The sequence below is a fragment of the Salmo salar genome, chromosome 03 (genome assembly GCF_965601325.2).
Source record: "Salmo salar chromosome 03, fSalSal1, whole genome shotgun sequence".
NCBI classification, from domain to species: Eukaryota; Metazoa; Chordata; class Actinopteri; order Salmoniformes; family Salmonidae; genus Salmo; species Salmo salar.
In genome coordinates this window covers 69,507,072-69,533,653 of record NC_138293.1, presented here as the reverse complement: position 1 = coordinate 69,533,653, position 26,582 = coordinate 69,507,072, and the positions used below count along the sequence as shown (strand labels likewise).

General features: G+C 41.4%; 1 protein-coding gene and 1 non-coding gene across 17 annotated transcripts in view; both read left to right on the top strand.

The window, feature by feature from the left end:
- Positions 1 to 1,540: 1,540 nt before the first annotated feature.
- nfixb (nuclear factor I/Xb) overlaps positions 1,541 to 26,582 on the top strand; it is a 152,230-nt gene continuing 127,188 nt past the window's right edge. For 2 of the 16 annotated variants that reach the window (XM_082971422.1, XM_082971426.1), the window contains exons 1-3: positions 1,542 to 2,455; positions 10,088 to 10,171; positions 19,214 to 19,249. In XM_082971422.1, the coding sequence (XP_082827548.1) occupies positions 2,453 to 2,455; positions 10,088 to 10,171; positions 19,214 to 19,249 (123 nt within the window). In that variant the 5' untranslated portion in view covers positions 1,542 to 2,452. Of the gene's footprint in view, positions 2,456 to 10,087; positions 10,172 to 14,661; positions 14,908 to 19,213; positions 19,250 to 26,582 lie in introns of those variants that run through there. The other 14 variants (XM_082971424.1, XM_082971425.1, XM_082971427.1 and 11 more) reach the window with 13 other exon arrangements.
- trnaa-ugc (transfer RNA alanine (anticodon UGC)) lies at positions 24,528 to 24,600 on the top strand. Its single transcript has one exon. It is a non-coding gene; the product is annotated as a tRNA-Ala (tRNA).

The window sequence follows — 26,582 nt, the reverse complement described above, 5'->3', positions numbered from 1 at the left end:
ACGCTGCATTTATTAATGTAATCCATTTCCGTCTAAAGCAGAATTGTATTATGGTAAATGTATTTTCTCGTAGAAATTAAACAAGTGTCATTCTGATCTTGCCATGTCCAGTCTCGTTAGAATGAAATCTTATTTATTTTTTCTTTAAAAGTTACTGTATTCAAAGAATTGCAGGCTTCTGACATTATATGGCAGAGCAGCATCATTGAGTCTGTGAAATTACAATGCAGGAATTTCGACTGGGGAGGCAATAAATTAGTACTTCCAAGGATGATTAGTAAAGATACAAGTGATTAATGGTGATAATAACAATAATTTAATGTATATATTTATATCAATCAGTGTCTAATAATAGCCTAAAAATAATATACAGCAATTGTAATAATATTGGTATTATTGTTTTCTTTCTAATTTCTGGTATTGCTGTATCTTTATCATCATCATCATCAACAACGTCTGCTCTTCTCTTCTCCAGCTGTTAGATTCTCCTGAAGTTATAACCTGCAGGAGCCATAATAAGCTCTAACACTAAATAACAGCTTGTGTTTCTCATGGGTCTTTCTAAATATAAGGTCATAAACTTATATTGCGGAAGAGGAGATGAACAACCAGTTAGCATATTGGAATCCGTTGGGCACGCTCATACTTTGCGGCATCACAACTCTTGCATACTCTTACCTTAAAGGTCAACGCAGAAATGTGTTGGAATAAGTGAATATTCTAATAAAGTCAAGTCCTATTAAATGTCAAATGAATTTCATTGCCCAGTATTGTTTGATATGAATAGCATCACAGAGCTTTGAACAGGGTGCAAAATCCGTGCACCTGTCCGGTTCTTGCTCTAGGCTGAGGCTACATTAAGAAGTAATAGTTGGCTAAATGTGGATGAATTCTGTAGAACATTTTGTGGAAATAATTCTGTAGCCTACAAAACTGGTGGTAAATCCCCGTTTAATCTCGTCCTTCACTGCAAGTCAGAGAAAGTTATTCCAAACCTGCTCTGTTCTAACAAAAAACGCTCAAGCAGGACCGTGACGGCCATACATGAGGTATATTATTATGTTGAAAAAAATGTCCGTTTGTATTAATCTAGACTACACAATATTTTCCTATAGCCTACAGTGGCCTAATAACTGCTAGGCCTTTACTGTCAAATTCTCATCGTTGTAAAATATCTGGCATGACTAGCCTAAATATCCATATAAAAACCTAGGAAACATCCCTGCAGGCAGTGTGCACTGATTACATATTTGTTTTGGATAATGATTAAATGTTATCTAGGCCTAATACCGATAAGAGAGGTTTGTAACTTATAGCTTATATCATTGACCAATGTTTAAATGATTTGGATTTTATCATACCACCTCCCCCTCTGCTCTCCCTCCCTCCCTGCGTCCCTGCTCTGCCTCTACACTGTAGCCGGTGAGTGGTAATCCCCTGCCGTCAACGGTTTACTCTGAGCCCGTATTTAATTCCTCTAAACCCCCAGCTGCCGTCCTGGTTACTCACTGAGCACGACAGACTGTGAACCGCTCCGTTTATTAATAATTCACCAGCCCTCCGCTTCTCCGGCCGCGATCCACTGCTGCGCCTCCGCGCGCTCTGGACCGCCACATCACTTTTTCTGGGTTTATTACACTTTAACAGCCGTTAACTCCAACTATTTAATACACTCGTCATATGTACAGGGATTAGCGTATACATATGCGCGTCCTCGTGAAGTCGCCTGGCATAGTGGTATGATCAAGTATCACCTCTCTCCCAAACTTGCAACATCCATGGTGCCAGATCTGGTACTAGTTGTGGTCTCCTTTTTATCTCGAGTAAATATGGGCATTGAAGAACAGGTGAAGAAGAACCAAAGGGAATTCCATTTTTGTATTGTTTTTTATTAGGAGGACCAGAGGATGAGGATAACACAGAGTTCCTTTGAGGCACACAGAAGCAACAGCTGATTTGTGAGCGCGTAAGTAGAGTCTACTTACTGTCGGTCCCTTGCAAAGAGAGACCTCTGCTCTGTTACTTGGGAGCTGACGAGACGCTAGCATCGTGCACGGATTTGCTTCGCTGGGTATTCGGTGAACAGAGCGGACAGAAGGGATGGCGCACTGACAGGCGACCAGAGCAAGTACTCACAGCTCCGACAACCGCCGTCCGTGTTTTCATGGAAGTCCCACGCGTGAATAGCGGACATAAACACCCCGAATGAAGCCGGGAAGTGGTTGACTTGGATAAGCCGTCTCCCGTCCCTTTCCCTGTTGGAGGAGAACAGTAAAACTACAATTTAAAAAAATGTTCACCAGGCCACAGGCCGTCCCGTATTAGGGTTATTTTGCTTCCGGTATCAGAAGAAACGAGTAGTTTTCTCTCTCCCACACTTTTTTTGGAAGCTGAACTTTTTTAGAGTTGAAAATGGGTATTTGAGACTGTTGGCACATTTCCCTGCTCCACAATGGTACGTGCTGTGTAAATCAATCATTTGCTCTTGTATGCATCTGAAAGCTTGTAATCATCTTAATGTTTTGTTTAAACAGGAAAAACATAATTCTAGGACATCAAAAACTATTAATGATTACCCCAAAGTTATCTTGTGAGTGGTTTAAGGAGTAATACCGTACATTAAAGTTAACTTTGCACTACCCAATCTCATGTTGCAACTCATATTGATACTGTATAGGATTTTATGTTAAAACATATATGGAAGTGGGTTATATTTGAACAAGGATAACGCGGATAATTTATCTTCCTTTATCCTCCACTCAGCTACATTCCCGGGGCAGTTGAGCTGCTTCCAGTCGTTGCAGCTCGTGGTCATGCTGTCGCCCCCTTATTGACAAGCAGAGCACGGCACTCCACCAATCAAGCGTCTACTTTGATGTATCTATATTATACACAAAGTCAAGGCAGCGTTGCACAATCCAAACGTGAAAGAAATTGAATAAGTAGTAACATAAAAGCCGAATTCACCTAATGTGAATAGTCAACGGACGCATTTCGTTTTTGGTTTATAAGTGCATTTTGGCTACAGTTTATAGGGGACGTTACCCTAAGAGTTGGACTTTATTTCTGAAATCAATGTTAGTTGCGGAAGATAACTGGCGAGACTGCTTTCCTCTCGTACTCTGTTGCTAAATATTATCTACCGGTGTAACTTCTTACCGACGGCTGCGTATTTACGCAAAGGCTATTCACTGAATTCAGGGCAGTAAGGAGAGCACAAGGCCATTCTAATAACCACTAGGCCCACCAAGTCCACAGCACTGGTCCTTGTGATGCTGCTTGTGATCGCATGTTATGATATTGTAATGGAGAGTTTAGTTCAGTAAAGGTTAATTTCCTCTATGGCTTGAAACATTTAACATGAGTTTCTTGAGAACAGAAAATATTGCTGAGTTGGTAGAGCATGGTGTTTGCAACGCCAGGGTTGTGGGTTCGATTCCCACGGGGGACCAGTACGAAAAAAAAGAAATGTATGAAAATGTATGCATTCACTACTGTAAGTCGCTCTGGATAAGAGTGTCTGCTAAATGACTAAAATGTAAAAGGAAATGTAAGTAGGCCTCCAAAACAAAGTTTGATACAATCTTTACACAGAAAAATAGTGGAGTGAATCATGTCTCTAAGACTGTCAAGTAAAACTATCAGACTCCTGATCAAATTTAAGCACAAAGGACATCTATTCTGCTCCTTTATTTGTTTTGTGTATTTTCCTAAAGTAGTCCAGTTGTGGGATATTGAAGTGGACTGCTATTAGGTTCTAAATTAGTCATGGAAAGTGTTTTTAATGAGTTAAATAACACAGGATCTTGACCTGTCAGGATCTTGACCTTTAGCTTGATCTCTTGGCATAGGATCAGTTGAGTTGGCCATTTTGTGTACATTGACTATTGAGGAAAAACTGACATATACAACCTTGAAGTTACTGTTAGATTCCTACAATTCTATTTGCACATGAATATGAACAATTATTTGTATGAATAATTATGTGTTTACTTGCAAACTGAAATGGCACTAGTCCAAGTAGCTCAACAGTAACTTAATATAAAAACAAAATTCAGGACAGGCCTCACATGGGATTATGTTTATTTGTTTTCGTTTTTTTTATGAAAAGCTAGACAGAATTTCTGCCCAACATATTCTAAACATGTAAACACGCATAATCGGTATTTAAGGATGCTAAGGCAATCCTTCAAACTCACCCTGTTCATTGAGTCCTTCACTTATCGAATATATTGTAGTTTAGGACTACATAAATATATGCATATATTAAAGAATAACATATGCTTTATATGCTTCACAAATGAATGTATGCTCTCTTTTCTAAGTATTCTATAATGCCATTCCCTCTATTGACTTCAGGCACTAAAAGTTGTCTTTTTTGGAGTGCTCCATGGTCTGGCCCAGGGTCAGGATGTGTGTGATTGGTATGAGGAGGAGTACTGTGTCATAATCTCGAGGAGCTGTGTAAATTGTTAGGTAATTGTATATCCCACTCTGTAGATGTTGATGTGTATGTACAGAGGGAGCAGCTCACCACAAGATGATCAAACAGGCGCTTTCCAGGCCATATGTTTTCTGCAGCTCTTGGCTGTCGCTGCCAGTGATGTCATCTCTCACTGTGTATATGGGTCCTCGTTCGCCCTTTTGTGATCTGTGGTGTAGAGGCTACCATATCCTTATTGGCGTTGCAATCCAGAGGAATGCTAGGGTATGTCTTTGTTAAATAAACACTTGGGAGGTGGTGATGGCATGCATATGTGTCATATTAACCCCTGGTTGTGATCCTATAAAGGGTGCAGAGAGTTGTCTCTCAGTTCTGATCTGAGGTCAGTTTCTCATTTCATCTTTATAGGTTTGGTGTCATGTAAGGTCATCTTAGATTAGCAGTTAGGGTAGACTCAAATCAAATCCCATTTTATTGGTGACATACTGTACACGTGTTTAGCAGATGTTATTGCGGGTGTATGTGCTAGTGGTGCCATAACCTATGAGGACTATGTACATTTTGAGCCATTGATTCTTTAGAATGAGGCCCCTTGTTTTAGAATGCCAGTCTCAGCCCTTAAAGGCATCTTGCAGTGCCCACTGCAGAGAGAAGAAGATGTCCACATCACACCCATTTTTACATTTTAGTCATTTAGTAGATATTCTTATCCAGAGCAACTTACAGGAGCAATTAGGGTTAAGTGCCTTGCTCAAGGGCACATCAACAGATTATTCACCTATTTTTCACCTAGATATTTTAGGGATTCAAACCAGCGACCTTTTGGTTACTGGCCCAACGCTCTTAACTGCTAGTCAACCTGCTAGGCTACCTGCTAGGCAACCTGCTAGGCTACCTCACTAACCCGCTCTCTTGGGCACACATTAAATGTGCATTATAATGTATTTTTAGCGTCAGACCAAATTTAAATGACTGTGAACAGGTCATCTAAATGGTATTCAAAATACTGCCTCAAATGTTTGATATAGTCCAGACTCAACCATAGTGCTATGACCAATGCAGACTGCACACCAACGCTTAATGAGTCATTTTATTCCATTTAGTTTGGAACTGTTTTACAGTGTCTTCTGTCCTCCTAGTTTCATTTGTAAAAATGTCCCAACAATAGATGTCTTTGCCTGCCCTCCAGTTGAGGGTCTCTAATGAAGAATTAGAGCCAACACCAGTATTCATTCAACTGAGCTCACAGGATATTTATCAGTCAAGTTGTATTTGCATATTTAATTTTTCAACGTTTCTTCTGTATTTAGAACCAGGTTGAGCAAACATAATAAACTTGCATCACATACATTATCCACACCTCAGACTTAAAATGGAATGCAAGAGAAAGAACCAAAGGCAAACCTCAAACAGACCTACAACAATAAGCAATCTCCAATCACACCCTTCTAATTATTATCCCCCCTCTCTTACCCCTCACCTCCTGAGATGCAGGTGTAAAATATCACATTTTTCCAGAATTTTTCCCTGAGGGGGCTCTGGCGTGGACTCACACAACGTACATTTCTCCTTTCATATTTCTCCCCCACATGTTTTAACAAACAAGTTCCCCCTCCCTGTCCTCTATTTGATCTGCACAGGTTTGTTAGCTTGTTAGCGAGTATACAATGAAGCTCCATGCAGCCACTGAGTGGGACTGGGAGGATATCAGTGATGCTGTAGAAAACTAAGTGGCACTATTGATGACAATGTCCAGTGGGGATGAGGAGTGATAACGATGATGATCACTGTCTGATCAATAATGGAGATGACTGTTCTTATGGATTGTTGTGAGGCCAGAAAGACTGGTTTGGAAATTAGTACGGGAAGTCAGGTGCTTTTATATTGTGTGTGTGTGTGTGTGTGTCTGTGTGAGAGAGAGAGAGCGACAGACAGACAGACAGACAGACAGACAGACAGACAGACAGACAGACAGACAGACAGACAGACAGACAGACAGACAGACAGACAGACAGACAGACAGACAGACAGTGAGAGAGAGAGAGAAAGTGTATATGTTTTAATTTATCCTGTGCCATGAAAAAATGCCAAGTGGGGCAACCCCCATACATACAACACTTATCTCCCTCACTAGCTTTAAGCACCAGCTGTCAGAGCAGCTCACAGATTACTGCACCTGTACATAGTCCATCTATAATTTAGCCCAAACAACTCCCTCTTCCCCTACTGTATTTATTTATGTTGCTCTTTTGCACCCCATTATTTATATTTCTACTTTGCACTTTCTTCCACTGCAAATCTACCTTTCCAGTGTTTTACTTGCTATATTGTATGTACTTTGCCACCATGGCCTTTTTTTGCCTTTACCTCCCTTATCTCACCTCATTTGCTCACATTGTATATTGACTTATTTTTGTACTATATTATCAACTGTATGTTTGTTTTACTCCATGTGTAACTCTGGGTTGTTGTATGTGTCAAACCGCTTTGCTTTATCTTGGCCATGTCGCAATTGTAAATGAGAACTTGTTCTCAACTTGCCTACCTGGTTAAATAAAGGTGAAATAAAAAATAAAAAAATAAAATAAATACAGTCAGGTCCATAATTATTGGCACCCTTGATCAAGATGAGCAAAAATGACTGTATAAAATAAATAATACAAATACTGAGCAATATTGTATGCTCAAAAAAATGGGAAAATATATTATTATATACTAATACAATTGCTCAGAGAAAGATATTTTTTAACAAGTTATTTTTTTTTTAAATCTGAAAAAGATAGGGATCAAAATGATTGGATCCCCTGTTTTCAATACTCTAGAACCCTTCCCGTGTTTTCAATACTCTAGAACCCTTCCACTGTTTTCAATACTCTAGATTCTAGAACACTTCCCCTATTTTCAATACTCTAGCACCCTTCCCCTGCGAGGATAGCCACACTGAGCCTTTTTCTACAAAGTTGTATGAGACGGAGAATACGTTGGGAGGGATCTTAGACCATTCCTCCGTACAGAATCTTTCCAGATCCTTGATATCTTTCGTCTGCTCTTATGGACTGCCCTCTTCAATTCAAACCACAGATTTCCAATGGGGTTCAAGTCCAAACACTGAGATGGCCATTGCAATATCATGTCATCTGACCATAGGAACCGGTTCTAATCCGAGTGCCAATGGCGTTTATCAATCTCCAGGCGGTGCTACCCACTGGGCAAAAACTGGTTGAATCAACGTTGTTTCCACGTCATTTCAACAAAATAATTAAATGTGATGAGTTGAATCAATGTGGAAAACTGATTGGATTTGCAAAAAGTCATCAACATAAGAGAATTTCATATATTTTCCTATAATTTTGAATTTTTTTATTACTAAATATCTTTCTCTGTGTAATTAGTATAAAATAATAGAATTTCCACATTTTTTGACGATGCAATATAGCTCAGGGTGCCAATAATTATGGACCTGACTGTATATCATTTTGATGAGAGACACTGTGTGTCTGCGGCATGGAAAATTAAGCATTTCTGCCTTTGTTTTAGTTGCTGGTCAAATCCATACAGTTAAATTGAGCATTCACTGTTCACCAAACATGGGAATGTTAAGAAATCAAATCTCAATCAATTGCATTTGATGAACATTTGAATTCTGTAAAACAGCCCATCTAGGTCACTCAATCACAGACATCAAATCATTTTTTGTAGCTTTTTAAGTGTTAATTAAGTGAGGCCTTGATACTATTTTCGCTCAAGGCTGGCCATATGGATCAGGCATATGTTACATATATATAGCAAAAGGGTGGCATATATAATTGACAACATGCTCCATAAAAACAGAGAGAAAAGGGAAAAAGGGGCCAGTGCTACAGGGAGCTACATCAAACAATCAGTGCCGCCTCAAACAAATGATGCCCCTTTTCAAGTGTGAAGGCAATCCATGCAGCAGAGAGAGAGAGAGGTTTTACTCTGCTATCCCTTCATCCTTCCATCCCTTCATTCCTCCCTCCTTTCAGCAAACCACTGGCCAATCCAACCGCTTTTAGTACTGTAACACCCTCAGGCCTGAGAATAAGCCTCTTTCTCTGATGAAGCCTACCTGGTTAAATAAAGGTGAAATAAATAAAAAAAATAAAAAGAGAACGGTATCATTATCACAGAAATAGCCAATATGTGGCAAGCAGAACTACTACTGTAAATGCCTTTGTTAGGACGATATGCCTATGTCCATTAGGAGAGTAAAGGACATACTACAGATGAACCTTGGTCTTTAACAACCTTTGAAGAGCTGAGAAAGAGCATTTGTTGTAATAGAACAACTCTTTTATGTTTTCACTCTGTTCTCCTCCATATATATTAATGGTGGCCGGTACGAACATGGTTGTTGAAGCCGAACGCCATGAATCGTCTAATTGGAGTTTTCGGTTCTTTTGGATGACACTCACATTTCTTATTCGGAAATCTAACTTGAAGAGTAAACATACAAAAGTAAGCAATGGATTTGCATTAAATGATTAGTTTATACAGCGTACACAAACACACCAACACATATACACACACACAGGCACAGATGCCCCTTCAGTGTTAAAAGGGAAAGGGAGAAGACAAGAGAGCTAACCTCTCATTGGGTGGGATATGAATAGCCTGTGTTTCTAGCCGCAGCTTGGTTAGCCAAAGTCTGGGACTTATTATAGTGTTGTGTGTTTATGCATGTGTCTGTGTGTGTAAGTATTCCTTCAAGTATTGTTCCTGTGTTTTCTCTGTGTGTGTGTGTGTGTTAATGTCTGTTTTTAGTGTATATAGTGTATGTTTACCAGGTACAAGTTAAGAGTAGCATGCATTCAGAGTTGGCTTCGAACAGTGTTTGTTCCTGTTTTGTGAAACTTGAGAAATCAGGATTTACGGTTCTGGAAAATAGGATTTTTCCCCAGCTCTCCATATCAAGGTTTCCTCCCAGCTATGTTGTCTGGGCTGGCCTGCCTCAATTGACGGCAGAATTGGAATGGATACTCATTCAGCGCTCAAGGCCCAGCTGGTGTGTTCCACAGCATACAAATGAACTGTGCTGAATGGAAACAACACTTAGAAAAATACCTTTGCTGCATCGATCAGTGAATGTATGCCCCGTGTGAATGTTTTGTGCTGAATCAGTCACCGCTGTGGGAGAAGTCACCTGGTGACAACCAGGGACAGGAAATGCCATTGTGTCAGTGTGTATTGTGTGGTGTGATCCAAAAGCAGCTGAAACGGTCTGGTCTCCATTCTGGTGCTAGCAACGGAGTTCAGGCCTGCATCATATATGAGTTGGCTAGTACACATTATGAATCATGCTTTGTGTATGAGTATAAGAGGGGTAGGGATTCTCCATTAGAGATTCTGTACAGGATGCTGATATTGCTTGACTAAACTGTAATTGGCACATAATTTCTGACCAATAATAATAACAATAGTAATAATTATAATTATAAGAACAATAACAATAATAATATTAATAATTAATAAATCATAAATACATAATAGCAATAATATTACAATAACGTTATTATTATTCTAATTAAAATGATGTTGTGTTGTGTGCTGTATTTGTTAAGGAGTTGTTTAGAGGATGGTAAATGCATTGATACTATGAATGATTGTTGTGTTACGTTTCAGGCCACCGAAACCTTTCTGGTGAATGAAGACCCCTCCAGAGGTCCTGGGATGCCTGAATGCTTTGTAGTATCAGATTCCTACAGGGTATGCATTATTATTGTTATTATTATGATTATTTAATGTGTTATTTGAGTCATTAGTCATTATTCTGACTGATGGTCTGCTTTCATGCTCTTGGTAATTGTACCACAATCATAATGTCACTCACAGCTCCCTCTCCTCAGCTGCAAACCATTACAATCATTATTTCCACACACACTTTAAGAAAAAGGCCTTGCAACTCCGCCGAAGCACCCTTCCCTCGTGGGAAAGAAAATTATAACGATAATGTGCAGCATGCAGAGTTGTATAAAATGAAAAAAGGACCAAAAAAAACTAGAAAACTATACACAGTTGAAAAAAACATGCAGCTTTAAAAATTCCACCCAGCGAGCGCATTGGATTTACAGCGATCGGCCTGAAATGAAATGGTAATAAAAAGAGAATTGCGGGATGGAGGGAGTGGGAGTCTGTGGATGACTGAATATGTGATTGTTAATGAGGTGGGAGCCAGTTTTCTACTCTTTGTTTCCAGCTAAAGCCTTTTGCCAAGTTATAGAGAATCTGGGTTGCTACAGTGTATTGTGTGTCCCGGGGTACAGAAATGAGCCATAATGGGAGGTAATTGAGTATCATGGTTGGTGGAGAAGTTGGAGAGGGGAGAAGCATTAATATGACCATATTAGATATCAGGGCCAGTGAGTTCAAGGCCATCCAGAGAAGGGTATCTGTACTCACCTCCTCATAGGGAGGTTAGGCCCCACACATCGCATGGCTACCATCACACATCACCACTCCAGCTACCTCAGAATCCTCTGTCTGTCCATTTGGTCTTCATATATGAGGGAGTAATTGGTTGGGAATCCTAATCTTAGAGCACAAACTTTGAACCCTGTGAATTCTGTGCTTAACTTCTGAGTGGTATATTTGAGTTGTTCCATAGATTCTGTGTGTTCGTGGTATACAAAACAACCCTTGCAGATGCTGCTGCTACAGTACTTCATTATAACAGCAAATCCATGATTGACTTTACCACAATGAGTGTTGTAGCACAGCAAATATGTATATTCCAGCGTGTGAAAAGGAGAGCCACAGACTCAACAACCATAGCATATGGCTCTACCATGTGTTACTTAATGAGCGATTTACTCCCATAGACCACTAAATGTGGGGCTCATTTAAGGAGCGATGCTGGATGAGTGTTTGCGTGTGTTGCAGTCAACTCAACTCTATAAAGGAGGAAAACAGTTTTTGATCCCCTTCGAACCCATTCTCTGTAACCTTTCACTTTTGTGGTCCTGTGTGCTTTTTATGACTTCAGAGACAGAGAGACAGAGAGACAGAGAGAGAAAGATAGAGAGAGAGAACTTCCATGAATACACTGAGTTAGACAGAGTCTACAACTTAGGAACAGGATTCATTCCACCTGCTGTTACACAACTGCCCAAATTATGTGTATGTTTGTCACTCTGAAAGTTAGTGCTTATCAGAATTTATTTTGGTATATAATTTTCAAAATATCAAGGTAACGTTTTCATTTCAGTCATTTCATATTCACTGATGGAATCAACCGGTATGGAATGCTGTGAGCATGACCTTGTGTGGTGAGAAGGGGAGGTTACAGTTATGTGGTCTACACAACCCCCTGACCACACACTTTCCCCTCCCTCCTTCCCTCTCTGTCGCTCTCTATATCTCTCACTCCCTCCGTCCCTCTCTCCCTGTATCTCTCTATATCTCTCTATATCCCTCCCTCTGTCTCTCTCTATATCTCTCACTCCCTCTGTCCCTCCCTCTCTGTCGCTCTCTATATCTCTCACTCCCTCCGTCCCTCTCTCCCTGTCTCTCTCTATATCTCTCTATATCCCTCCCTCTGTCTCTCTCTATATCTCTCACTCCCTCCGTCCCTCTCTCCCTGTCTCTCTCTATATCTCTCTATATCCCTCCCTCTGTCGCTCTCTATATCTCTCACTCCCTCCGTCCCTCTCTCCCTGTATCTCTCTATATCTCTCTATATCCCTCCCTCTGTCTCTCTCTATATCTCTCACTCCCTCTGTCCCTCCCTCTCTGTCGCTCTCTATATCTCTCACTCCCTCCGTCCCTCTCTCCCTGTCTCTCTCTATATCTCTCTATATCCCTCCCTCTGTCTCTCTCTATATCTCTCACTCCCTCCGTCCCTCTCTCCCTGTCTCTCTCTATATCTCTCTATATCCCTCCCTCTGTCGCTCTCTATATCTCTCACTCCCTCCGTCCCTCCCTCTCCGTCTCTCTCTATATCTCTCACTCCCTCGGCCCCTCCCTCCCTGTCTCTCTCTATATCTCTCACTCCCTCCATCCCTCCCTCTCTGTCTCTCTCTATATCCCTCCCTCCCTCCCTCTCTGTCTCTCTCTATATCCCTCCGTCCCTCCCTCTCTGTCTCTCTCTATATCTCTCCATCCCTCCCTCTCTGTCTCTCTCTATATCCCTCCCTCCATCCCTCCCTCCCTGTCTCTCTCTATATCTCTCTATATCCCTCCCTCCTTCTCTGTCTCTATCTATATCCCTCTCTCCCTCCCTCTCTCCCTCCCTCTCTGTCTCTCTCTATATCCCTCCCTCCCTCTCTGTCTCTCTCTATATCCCTCCCTCCCTCCCTCTCTGTCTCTCTCTATATCCCTCCCTCCATCCCTCCCTCCCTGTCTCTCTATATCTCTCTATATCCCTCCCTCCTTCTCTGTCTCTATCTATATCCCTCTCTCCCTCCCTCTCTCCCTCCCTCTCTGTCTCTCTCTATATCTCTCCATCCCTCCCTCAGTCTCTGGCTCCCCTGGTTGTGTGCAGTATAATTGGCCACACAGAGCCCAGATCTCTTTGTTTCTCCTGCAGAGGCTTGCGGTGTAAATGCACAAGCGGTAGGCCTCATAAATCTGAGGGACTCCAGTTGTCAGATCAACATTTCAGCTCCACAATGACTTTACCTCCACCAAACACTATACCCCACTTAGGACCTGGTCCAAAACTTGTTTTATTACTTTGTGAAAAGCGTGCGTGCGTGCGTGCGTGCGTGCGTGTGTGTGTGTGTGTGTCTGTGTCTGTGTGTGTGTGTGTGTGTGTGTGTGTGTGTGTGTGTGTGTGTGTGTGTGTGTGTGTGTGTGTGTGTGTGTGTGTGTGCGTGCGTGCGTGCGTGTGTGTGTGTAATGTAAACATGTGTTTCCCATGCCAATAGAGCCCTTTGAATTGAATTGAATTGAGAGAGAGAGATTTTGTCTGTGAGAGGGTACATGCCTCTGTAAATTGTTCTCAGTATGACCAATATTCTGTGTTTTCTAATACTCATCCCCTTCCTTGGGACACTATCTTGTTTTGGTAGCAAACAGTATGTTCTTATCCAGCAGTCCTCAGGTTGGGCTGTTTTTCATTTTCAAGTCAACTTCATTGTAGTAAATGTCCCATGCCAGACCAACAGTGTGGCTCTGCTGTTTCAACTGCAGTCGCTGTTACAGCTTTCAGGCTGGATCTGATGTCTCATAGTGTTCAATTCACTCTACAATTAAATGTCTTACTTGTGCATCGGCCTGGGCTGGAAGTGTGCTTGTGCATCGGCCTGGGCTGGAAGTGTGCTTGTGCATCGGCCTGGGCTGGAAGTGTGCTTGTGCATCGGCCTGGGCTGGAAGTGTGCTTGTGCATCGGCCTGGGCTGGAAGTGTGCACTGAAATTCAGTCAAGATGCTGAAAGTGCATTTGTATCAGAGGGCAGAAACCAATAGAAGTAACACAAAATGTGCAGAACACTGACAAATATTTTTTACATTTGTTTCACAAACTAATTTATGCAGAGGCAGTGTAACTGTAGTATAATAACACTGTCATACTATTGTAGGTAAACCCATTCATTTACATAGCTAGAGTAAAATGTACATGGGTCTAGATAAAATGAATCCAAACCAAGACCCCAGTTTCGTTCTATTCCAATCTCATTAAATATTTCGTCTACCTTCTCGTTTCTCAGATGGAAAACAAATGACATTTCCAATATTTTAAGTCAATCTCTTAATATCAAGTCATTATTTATCAACATTATATGTCTTTATTGTCGGCCATAGGCCCCATATGAAGCATCACCTTTGACCTTACAGCAATATTGCATCGACTTTACTAACTGGTAGGCCTAATAAGCCTATAATAATATTTAATAGAAAACACATCAAAACAAAATCACATCGTAGCTATAGCAAATGTTTAGCTCATTGCAAAATACAATGCTCAGACTGGTGGACCTTCTGTAAAGCATTTTACCTTCTCGTTTAGGATATAGGCTACTCTACACGTCGTATTGATAAAACGCTGGATATTATTCATTTAACCCTCGTAATAACATATTTGTTAGCCTAAAGAAAAAGAGCGGTGTATTGTCATTATTCATGGTTACTGAGTATGAGCTGAAACGACCGGATTAAGCAGAAGTTTGCCACCGCGTGATTTACGAAGTTGAGAGATTCATGTTAATGATTTTATGTTGTATAGCAAACACCGTCGCCCCTGATCAATCCCCCAAAAAAATATCCGTGCGCACGACAGGAGAATCCGTGGAAGAGGGTGGGAGACCAAACTTTTTTTCCCCAAAAGTTTGTGTAAGCTTTCACTTTCAGCCTTCTAGGCGGGGTTACAGTACAGCATGGAGTGAGCGAAACAGGACGGCGAGCGATTGCAATGCAGCACTACAGCGAACTTCCATCCAACTTAAATAAGCTCTCCAATTTTCATTTCTAAAAATAACCATGTACTCCCCGTACTGCTTGACACAGGTAAATGCCATTATTTCATTGTTATTGCTTAGTATACAGTCGGTGTTGCGGGTTGGATTAGTGCTCCCACCATTTGCAACTATGTAATAGTTGAATTTGAGCTTATTTGTTACTCTCTGTTCCTTTCTGATAGTATTTACCTTGTATCTCTGACACGTTTTCTTCTTAGATGGCATTTCTTCGCAGGGCTTTCTTGTGCGTTTCATTACACATGGTTTTGTAGAGAAAATGGCGCTCCTCCCGAATCTATTTAATATAAAAGGAGGGGAGAAGTGGAGGAGGAGAAAGGAGTGAGTGCAGAAAACTGGACTTGAAGTTTAGTGTTACATGTGATGGTCTTACATTGACATTTTCCAAAATGTTGATCTCGCAAACGCTTGGCAGTGAGAGAGGCTACATGTGGAAGCGTGGCCGTCAAAAAGCTTTATCCGCTAACGGTTGAATCTGTGACAGTCGAGGACTTTAGGTCGGTGTGTGCTGCCGCCAGTTCTACAGTAGCCTACACTCAACCGTGCTCGATTCGGATTAATTTAACGTACGTATTTAGTGAAAGTAAATGGTCGGGAATATAATGTATAAACTATTTTACGCACGAGTATCTCACTGCATATATGCGCCATAAGGATTATTTTCAAGGTTCTGGTCATGCCCAGTTGATGTTAACTTATTTTAGTGACTCTGGTCCACTGTACCAAGCACACATACTGTATTTAATCTACTATTATAAACTCTTGACCATTTATGTTCATAGTAAAACAACCATCCCACAATTTACAGCCAAGAAATATTCCATAACTTTGAATAAGAAACCTACCTCTGATGTTTTACTCTGTGCTGCTTCTCCCTACTTTCAACTATACAGTGCATGTCCAGACCCTAACACCTGGTATATTTGGTATACATACACCATACATTGTAAAATTCACTCATATTCAATAGGGAATTACTCTGATACTTCCACATGCAATATTCCACATTTCTGAGGACAGTTGGGCAGATAAGAATATCATATGAGTTGAACAGCTTATTGGCACTAATTGGTAATTGATAAGGTCCTACCCAAATAAAATGTACTTTTGTAAAGCAATATAGAATCTCTTGCTATATAATATAACTAAATCAATTATTGTTCAATATGCTCATTAATGGTCAAATCTGTTTTGATATATTGTATTTGTTAAAACTGGAGAGTTGATCAGGTAACAGTTTCAGAATCTACATGATCTTTTTTTAAATCAAGAATTCTAGACAAGTTTTTGGGGAAAATGTATATAAAGCTTCTCTTTATCTATTTTATGAAATTATAGTCTATTTGTCCTTGAGGATAGAGAGTATTAACAAGTATTATAGTGCCTGTTGTAACTTTTGCAGAGATATGGTCAATGGATTGTAACAAAAAAGTACATTGCGCAGTCATAAGATAACTTAAACAGTTAGTTATTTAGTTTATGGATGTATTTACTTTGATAAAATCATGTGTATTAGTAATCGTCCTATAACTTCTCTGTCAAATGAACAGTGATTTAAGGTCAGGCTCGATCCTAAAGTGGCCAAATGCCACACATCATTGCTTAACTTCTTTTGACTCACCAAGAACCCTAAATATATGAGGTTCAGTAACTATTCATTTATGACTTATGTGCAATATCATTACTCTTGGAACTGGAATTTTCCTTAGCTTGGCAAAGTAACTTGGAGGGAAGCACCAGAGAAAGCTCTGCTTGAAGTTGTACTGTCAACAGTATATGTTCACAGATAAATGTGACATACAACAGGGGGTTTTGAGCCCACTGACTGAAATATTTAACATATTTTAGCAATATAAATCCACATAATATAAACCAACAAAGTTCCTTGGTCTAAACTGAATCGTGAGGCACCCATCATTTAACTCTCTGCATCAATATATTCCTGCTTCTGCAAAAACATTTTAGTGGTCTGCTTTTCTTCTTTCTATGCATTTTAGTGTAGATTTCTTGTTAGTTTATGGATTCTTTAAAAAGCCATGCCTTTTTCTGGGTCCAAAATAGAATGGTTGTTGATATTATCTGCAATTCTATGACTCTCCTAACCAGTGGCATAACTGTTGGAAATCTATTCCTATAAAGCAAACTTGTTTATCCCTTGGTTTCACTGGACAGTAGACTGCCAAGGTCTGTGTGATGTGTAATTCATTCCTGATTTTACAGTGTTTTATTAAAACAATTTTACTTCCATGCCTCTGACTCCTGTTACAGAAGCAGAGAGGGTGTTTTTCTCAGCATCGGGCACGGCCAGTAGTCTGCTTCCATTTAAAACTGTAGAATGATCATATGTTGTTCTCTGTTCTACTCCCTGATTGACAGAAGCAAGACAAAGCTGATTTGAATACTTTTTTAGAAGTGGATATCTATTGGAAGAGAGTGTCTTGTACTTTTTTAGGCCACACGGGTCTAAATGAAATGCAACTGAGAAAGAAAATAGGCCCACATATTTAGAAATGGTGGAATGGGACTTTATCAGATGCACAGAGAGGAATCTCTATATAGGCTCGAACTTTTCTCTCCAACAGTTTAGCATTGAGATTTTGGTAGGCCTATACACATATAGCTTCATTTGCTAATGCATATTTATTTACAGGGTTTCTGGAATTGATAAATGTTGTAATTATTTTACTAAAGCGGTTATACGGCAGTATGAAAAGAAAATGAAGCTTGCATAGAGCCAGAGATGTTTTTGTCCGTTAATTAAAATGAATTGGCAACAGAACTGACTGCACATTCCGCACGTGCTGCACATATGCAGAAGAAGGCCTATAGGCTAAATCATTTGGACTGGATAAACTATAGAAATATATTATTTAAAGCTATACATTGACTGTATAGAGTTTGGTATGTTCATGCATTTTAGGGAGATATTCAATAAGAGAACAGCTTTGTGCATAGCACTCGTCCAGCGTGCGTGGAGCTTGCGCCTCTCTGCCCAGCCCAAGCCTCCTGTATTCCCTTCACTTCTGATGTGCCTCTTGTCAGATGTAGACTCACATTTTTGTTTATTTAATTAAGGTTAATAATTAAAAAACGAGTTTGGACCTCGGATATGGCAACACAATATAAATAATCGAATAAATTATTAACAGTGGTAAAAGCCTTTCTGGAGAGTGGCGAGATGGATGGGGTGTAATCAGTGGCGGTTCTAGACCATTTCAACTGGGGGGGGGGGCAAGCTGGGGCCAGTTGTACTGTTAGAGGGGCCAGTTACATTAATAACGGATGTAAAAAAAGAACGATAGCAAAAATGAGTTGTGTAAAACATTTTTCATACTCCACATTTAAGGGGGCCACAAGGGGGTCCAAAATTGTTGTCACAGGGGCACTGCCCCCCTCCCCCCCCCCCCCCTCCAGAACCGCTAGTGGGTGTAATAGAGGCAAATGATGGAAAGCATTCAGAGGTCCGGATAGACTTTATTCGTGTGTTGTTTTTAGTAAGCATATATGTTTTATGCTGTAAAAACATTCCAATGTAAGCCCATACCAAAGTTATCTACAGTAGGTATGGAAATAGACTATACCAAATTCACCGTGTTGTGTGGCTGGCTGATATAGGCTATTGACTGAGTTATTAGACACCATTATCGGAATAGCGTTGCCTTTTCCAGTCTTGCACCACTACACTCTTAGAAAAAAAGGTGCTATCTAGAACCTAAAAGGGTTATTCAGCTGTCGAGAACCCTTCAGGTTCCAGGTACAGCCCCCTTGAGATGCATTTAGAACCCTTTCCACAGAGGATTCTACATGGAACCCAAAATAGTTTTACCTGGAACCAAAAAAGATGATCCTATGGGGACACCCGAATAACCCTTTTTGGAACCCTTTTTTTGTAAGAGTGTGGGGCTTTTTCATTTATGTCATAGGTAGAATATTCAAACCAGATTAGATCAGTAAAGCAGAATTCAACACTTTTCTTCTCTACACAGTGGAGTATCCGTGATATTGAAAAATAACAAAAGACATTGTTATTGTTGTTGTTGTTGTTATAGTCATTATTAGGCATAGACTATTATTTGGCTATAACACGGAAGCTTGGCTTGTTCCCATAAAGCCACCAGGTCATAACCATTGTCTTTTCGCATTTGCCTAAGCCACTTTATGCTAATGATTTTGTTTATGCTCACAAGTTTATACAATAAATGAAATGTGATCACCCTATACTATTCTTACTCGTACGACATTTTAACATCCTCTTCTCTTTGCTCTCCTGCTCGCGGGACGGTGACCCCTGCGCGGGAATGCTTTTCACACCTCTTAACACCCTCGCGACACTAAAGTATTGCACTACTCACCTTCTAAACAATCCATTAGTGGTAAGTGTTGCCCTATTATTTATTTTAAGGCATATATATTCTAATGTGTGTTATATACATTTTATTAGGTATTGTTACCATATGTTGTTGTAGCCCATATTACTTTTTTTTTTAAATACTCAAATTTAAAAAACGTTCGTTTAACTTAACCATTCATCTTATTGAAAGGAAGCATAATTTGCTAAATGTATTTCCCACACGTTCGGAAGGCCCAAAAATATATTGGCCCGTTTTTTTAGACAACTCAGTGCTTGTCAATCACTTTTGCTCTCGGCCTAAAGTCCTACTAAGTTGTTTAAAAAGCTTAACATACATAAACCAAAAGTTAACTGCGGAGAAAGAACAAGATGGCTATTTAATACAGTTTTGTTTTGGGCCTAATTTCTGCAGTTTGTAGCCCGTAGCACCGATTGGCAGAAAGTAGCCTACTAGCCGTCTATTCAAGCAGATTGGCCTAATGTTTAGCAAAAGTAATTCACATAATTTCATGATGTCATCTAAAATTTGCAAACTTGTTGCCTTGAAAATGTATCTTGCTTTTCCCATTTTCATGCAATTAACCCTTAAGTGGCAAACCCAAAATGTTTTACCATTAACCCATTATTTGCATGCATATTTGAGACAGAAAGACTAAACATATATTTGTAGAATTTGAAATAATTTAGTCCTAAGGAACATATTTCTTGTTGCAAGTCATCTTTGTATTGCAGATCATTAAATAATTCACCTTTGTCTTAATTACCTGCATGCCTACATCTGCCCTAAATGATCCTAAATTATGTTAGGCCTAAGTGAGTATGTATTACTGTGTGTTGCTGCATGAAGATAGACCAATATAATCTATGTCATTATCAGTTGTTAACAGGCATGGTGTTTTGAATAAAAACATATTCCACTGAAACCTCCATGTAGACATTTTGTGAGGTGGCCTTCCAAACTCTCCTCACCCATCCCCCCATCCTCTCCTCTCCCCTCCTCCAGTCCCTCCTACTCTCCTCACCCGTCTCCTTCCAACCTCTCCTCACCCCTCCCCTCCTCTAACCTCTCCCCTCCTCCACTCCCTCCTACTCTCCTCACCCGTCTCCTTCCAAACTCTCCTCACCCATCCCCCCATCCTCTCCTCTCCCCTCCTCCACTCCCTCCTACTCTCCTCACCCGTCTCCTTCCAACCTCTCCTCACCCCTCCCCTCCTCTAACCTCTCCTCACCCCTTCTCTCCCCCCTCCTCCTGTCCTCTCCCCTCTCTCTCCCCAGGCCTGGAAAATGAGTTGGAACAGCTGTTCAGGGGATTAAAATCTGATGGAACCACAGTCTGAATAAACAGAAATGTTGGATTTTTTGAAGTAAAGATACACACTCATACAAACAGCCCCATGCACTCCCCAACCACAGACACACACACGCACGAACAAACACACACAAACACACCAGAACCTTCCGTCCTACGTCCGAATGCGATTAGGCCGCTGTGTGGTTATCACTGGATTAGCCTATGTTACAGGATCCACATTTTTTAGGCTGAATGGCAATGATGTTTTATACAGATTTTTAAGAGGCACTCGGACAGCACTGACTGTGGTTAATCTATTGAGCAAAAACAAATACCCAAAGTGTAGTGCTCCAAAACACAGAATTTCAGTGGGAAGAAAATTAGGCTTTCATGCCTTTTATAGAATTTCTATGGCGGACATATTGAATTATAATATTACTGTGCTTGAGTTCAGTTGTGCGTAGAGCAAGCCCCCTGCCCTGCAGTAAAGCCAATCAGTATGATGCAATGAATGTATGTAGTCTGATAGTGCTTTTCTGATTGGTGTGGAATATAGCCTTTGGAGTGAGCCAGTAGAAAAATAACTCCTGTGTTCCAGACAGCCCAAGTCAGTGATGAATTTAATGGACATGTGAACTTTATTATGTTCTCCTCCTCTATCCCTAGTTGAAGGTTGGAGTTACGGTGAAACCGGAGTCCCCCAATGGCCCTGTAGGTGTCTCGTGGCAGCGGGTGGCTCTTTTCCCATCATGTAATGGGGACACCGGCAGGCCACAATGCCAGACGCTCACAAGGACACTGTGTTCCCTTTACTTATTCATTCCTACCAGGCAACCACCACCACCACCACCACCACCACCACCACCGGCGGCCTCAAGTCTCCTTTGGTGGTTGGTTGGTGGTTGGTGGAGTTGGCAAATTCAAACAGCCATAAACAATGAGGTGGCAAAGCCCTGGTCTCTGTAATCACAGATATGGGCTGGCTGGTGGCTGGTGCTGTTATCTAATCCTCAGGGAGGAGGTACTGTGTCCTGGACCTAGAGATGCCCCGACTTGTTAACATTTAATGAACATATCAAGAATATTTAAAGGACATTTCAAGGTTTTGTTGATAAATGTTTTTGGAACATTTTCCATCAGACTTTGTAAGTCCATGATGGGGGCACTGTTGTATCTCCAAAAAATGTCTGTCTATTTTATGTAGAATTCAGTACACTGTGTGATGGGGAAGACAAAGACTGGATGAATTGGATGTATTTTGGCAAGAGGGAATATAGATTTGAATTAAGTACCATGTAGTTTTTATCTCAAGCTGCATGCAGAAAAGCCCAAACCAACTGAGTCTCATTCAGTATCTGCACAGCTGTCCTAGCATCCGTGGAGAATGGATTCCTATTGCTATTGCCATGGGAGTCTCCAGCCAAGAAGAATAGGAGGATATCCAGTGTGTGTGCAGAGAGAGTGGTGTGTGTGTGTGTGTGTGTGTGTGCGCGCGTGCATGCGCCGCACTGCCGTCTCCACCCTCCTGCCTTTCCCTTCGCTCATGTCACCCCTGGCATGGATTATGCTTTGGCAGAACCCTGGCAATGCCTTTAGCCCCAGTGCGGTTCCGTGGTCGCTGATATGTTGTGCTGTTGCCATGGCTACAGAACGCACACACACACACACACACACACACACACACACACACACACACACACACACACACACACACACACACACACACACACACACAAGCACAAATGACATAATTGAGCTAGAATATACATAGGCACACACAAATACTTCTGTACAATATGGGAGAGAGAAGGGGCTCAAGTGAAAATGTGGCTTTCCCATACAAATCAACAGAGGGAAGGAGGGAAGGATCCCAGCTCTGTCGGAGCTGTGGGCAATAAGGAAGCTGCATGGGATGGACTGACACGTTGGTACAGTATGTGCTTTCCATGATTAGTCATGAATCTAAAGAGTGGAGCACCTATTATCACCTATTATCTAGTATTTAGACCACTGACTGCCTGACAACTAGTTTGTCTGGGAGTGAGAAGATATGGTGAGGATGGTGGTATTTGTGTAAGAGAGGGTGTGGCAGCTTGGGTTTGCAGAGAGGCATGCCATGGTGTGGTAGCTAGAACACGTTATTGTTTTAACAGTTGAAAAGGTCTACAGTATGTTGTTTTTATTTCCTTTGCCATTTATTTCTCACCATCCAACCTTCTCTCTCTTCTCTACCCATCCCCTGTGGAGTGTTAGTGTGGGGGGAGATGACAAGTCCTAGTGTTTTTGCCTGATGGGCCCAATCTCAGAGGGCATCGGTGAGATATGCAGACCTCACCCACCAACACTCTGTCACACCACTAGGTTTGTAGTGGGGTGTAATGGCAGTGTTTGAATTGCAAAGTGGCACACAATTCAGAATTGAGGGGATTGTATGGAGCTTAACAACACTGAGGGAGTCTGTTCTTGACGGAAATGTAGACTCTTGTGTCCCAAGTCTATCAGTAGTAGTGTTGTAATTGATTTATAAGTGATTTATAAAAGCAGTTGGATGTGCTTTTAATATCAAATACCTCAAAATGTTTTGGGTTTGTTTGTCTCAAATGGAGCATAAACTTCACATCAAGTGTGTGATTGGTAATATGAGAAAGAGCATGAAGATCCATTGTTTTGGCATGTCACAGGTCAGCAGCAGAGAGCTGCTGCTGCTCATTGACACCCCACTGAAGGTCACTACAGTAGGGGCCTGTTGTTTGTAATGGAGGTGGGGACAGCAGTCTGGTCTCTGACCTCAACTCCCACTGATCTAAATATATAGACCCCTCATTACATTGCTGCTGGATTCATCTGTATGAAATCTGAGATCTTTCTACCCCTCTGCCTCCCTCTCGCTCTCTCTCCCTACCAGACACAAACACACTCATAACCAAGCATGCACAAGCTCACATAAATATGGCACAATCTTACCTCTGAATCGGTAATATCTCCACATTTATTTTAACACACCCATCCAAAACACACACGTACAGTATGTGAGTGAAAACAGACACACGTACATGCACATTCAAACTCTCTCAGGCTTTATGCATTATGCATTAATGGACACATACACCGGCAAACACACACGCTCAAACACTTCCCACACCTGCACACACTTAAGCATGAGGCGCAGGTGTGCATTCTTGACTCTCCCTTGTCAGTCTGGTGCCGACCGTCAAAATCACGGCCAGCACCACTAGACCAGAGTGATGATTGGGGAGGTGGTGTTGGTGGGGGAGGAGGGGGGCTGTTGTGTTGCCAGCGTACCATGTGTGCCAGCTCCTCGACTGACTCCTAACCCATATGGCACTTCACTCCCTAACCTCCCCCAAATCTGACTGTGGAAACATACTGCATTAGCACTTCTCCCTGCACCTGGCTGTGGCTGAAGAGACAATTATGTACATTAGCAGACAACTGCAAAATACCTCATCTCACAACAACCAATGGGGGGAGTGGTGGTGGTTGGGGGAGGGGGGGTAGTTTAGGTTAGGGTAGTTGTAGAGTGAAGACGTCACCCAATGACGTCACATATTGTTCTCATGTAATGCTGCCATTTTGCAACTCTTTCTGATGAGCAGGTGAATCAAGGTGAAAGTTGACTTGTGGGTTTTGGCTCAATTAATGACACTACTTTAATCGTGTTTCCTGTTTGTTACTACCTCATTGAGTTAGTCTGTTGAAATAGAATCGGTTTTGTTTTTCTAGCCTAGGGTGTGATGGATGCAGCCGTGAGTTGGAACCTGATAACTCTGATCCTCGCTAAGATTACCAATCTGAAAATGATCACTTTATAATAAAAGTGTACATCGGAGTAAACAATATGTTTTGCTTACATATTTTCATCAGGAATGAGAATGATCTTCATCGGGTTAAATGGAGCATTTAATGGGTTAAACTTGGAGGGAAGGAGTTTTCCTGTCTTGGGGACGGGTGGAGGAGCATTGACGTTTGGATGCTAACAAACCCTCAAGTCCCTGTAGCTCAGTTGGTAGAGCATGGTGTTTGCAACGCCAGGGTTGTGGGTTCGATTCCCACGGGGGGCCAGCACAGGAAAAACATTTTATGAAATGTATGCATTCACTACTGTAAGTCGCTCTGGATAAGAGCGTCTGCTAAATTACTAAAATGTAAATGTGAGTCAAGCTGTAACAAAAGCGCTTGTAACCTTATTTCAAGAGCTGCAAAGAAAACACAAGGTAAAAGGAAAATTAGAAGTTAGAGAGATGGGGGATCAACAATATCAGTATCTTAGGCTGGCATGGCTGCATATCTGTTGGTCTCAGTTTCTCCTTTCTTTCTTTTTTTCTGTCTGTCTGTCTGTCTGTCTGTCTGTCTGTCTGTCTGTCTGTCTGTCTGTCTGTCTGTCTGTCTGTCTGTCTGTCTGTCTGTCTGTCTGTCTGTCTGTCTGTCTGTCTGTCTGTCTGTCTGTCTGTCGCGCGCGATCTCTATCTCGCTCTCTCTGTCTGTCTCTCTGTCACTCTGTCTGCGCTGTTTGGCCACCCGGTCCAGCGAGGAATCGCTGTCGCCCTGGGAACAAAGCACTGCAGCTCTCTCCTCAGAGCAGGAAGTTGGGCCCTGGCCAGTGGTGGAAAATCTATACGCATAATATAACATATCTTTACCTTACATGAACTCTGAGGAGGACTAGCAGCTATGAGCAAACAGAAAGGGTGTGTGTGTGTGTGTCCTGAGATTCTTGTGAGGGTCTGCTGGCTGTGGCTATAGGCCATACTGAGAGTAGTGTGGAGAGCAGGGCAGGGCCCTTGGTAGTAGTCAAACACAAATAACTGCTGCTACTCTATGTGGAAAAGGTATCCACAGTACTCTGAACTGAATTTCACTGTTGGGGCTTTAAAAATGACTTCAAGCCAGAGTGAGCTTTTGACATGGAAACTTTTCAATTTGAGTGGAAAATGGTATAGCCCTTCAGTGATTATTTTTTTTTTTTTAAATGTGCAATACTTTAAGGTTTACGTTAAGTAGGCTACAGCCAGACATTCACGTCACATAAAGTTTATTTTTGTCAAAAATACAGATTGTATGTAACAACAATGCATGAAGAAAAACAAGGTCAAGCGACATATGTCACCACCAGGTTCAATGGGGAACTTCGTGACATCACTGTTGTAGCTCAAGGAACAGTGTCCCAACTCGCACTATGTTTTCACAAAGTGGGAAAAAGCTTCTCCTTCAAACATATGCAGGAGTTTAGAACACCAGCGTTGCATTGCTCCTTGATCAGCCCTTTCCCATACTTAATAAGATGTCTGCTTGTTTGAGGTATAATTTATTTTAAAGCACTTTCTCATGTGACCACTCACGATCTGAATGGAGAAACAATGTGCTCTTGTCATGGTCTCAGTTTATAGTGCTTTGTTGAAAAGAGAATGAGGAAAAAACTACAACCCCTGTCTAAAGTGTCAAGTTTATGTCAGTCTTTTTGGCACAGGATGTCTTGAGAATAACGCTGTAAAACCCAAACACATATCATTATCGTCATCAGTTAAGTTACTTTTTGCCATCTGCAGCATATTATGGGGACTGTCAAGTCTAGACACGATGGACCATCCAATGGTGTTGAATATCTACATCAAATCCCTACACGTTTGTTTTCATTTGTCATGTCTTTTCCATTACCCAAATAAGGATAGTTCCCGACTTGGAGTTAGGACTCTTGTGGGGACCGCAATTCCCTGTATGTCCCGGTCATGCTACTAAAATCTATGATAAAGTAGGAATAGCTTAGGCGGGTGCAGATGTGTACATTATAGTGGGGTTTTAAGTTAGAGATTTATGTTCATCATCTTTAGACTAGATGGAAGAGCTCCTGACCAAAAGACATGTCTGTAGTTGATCTGTTCTGTAGGATTTGCTTGCGTTAGCTGTGTGTATGTTTGACTGTGTAACCGGGGTCAATGTGCTGCTAACAGCTTAGCTTCCTCCGCTGTCCCATACTGGGTTCGAACCAGTGATCCTCTGCTTCACAACACACGTGATCGTCACTGACAATGCTCCAAGGGGTTGA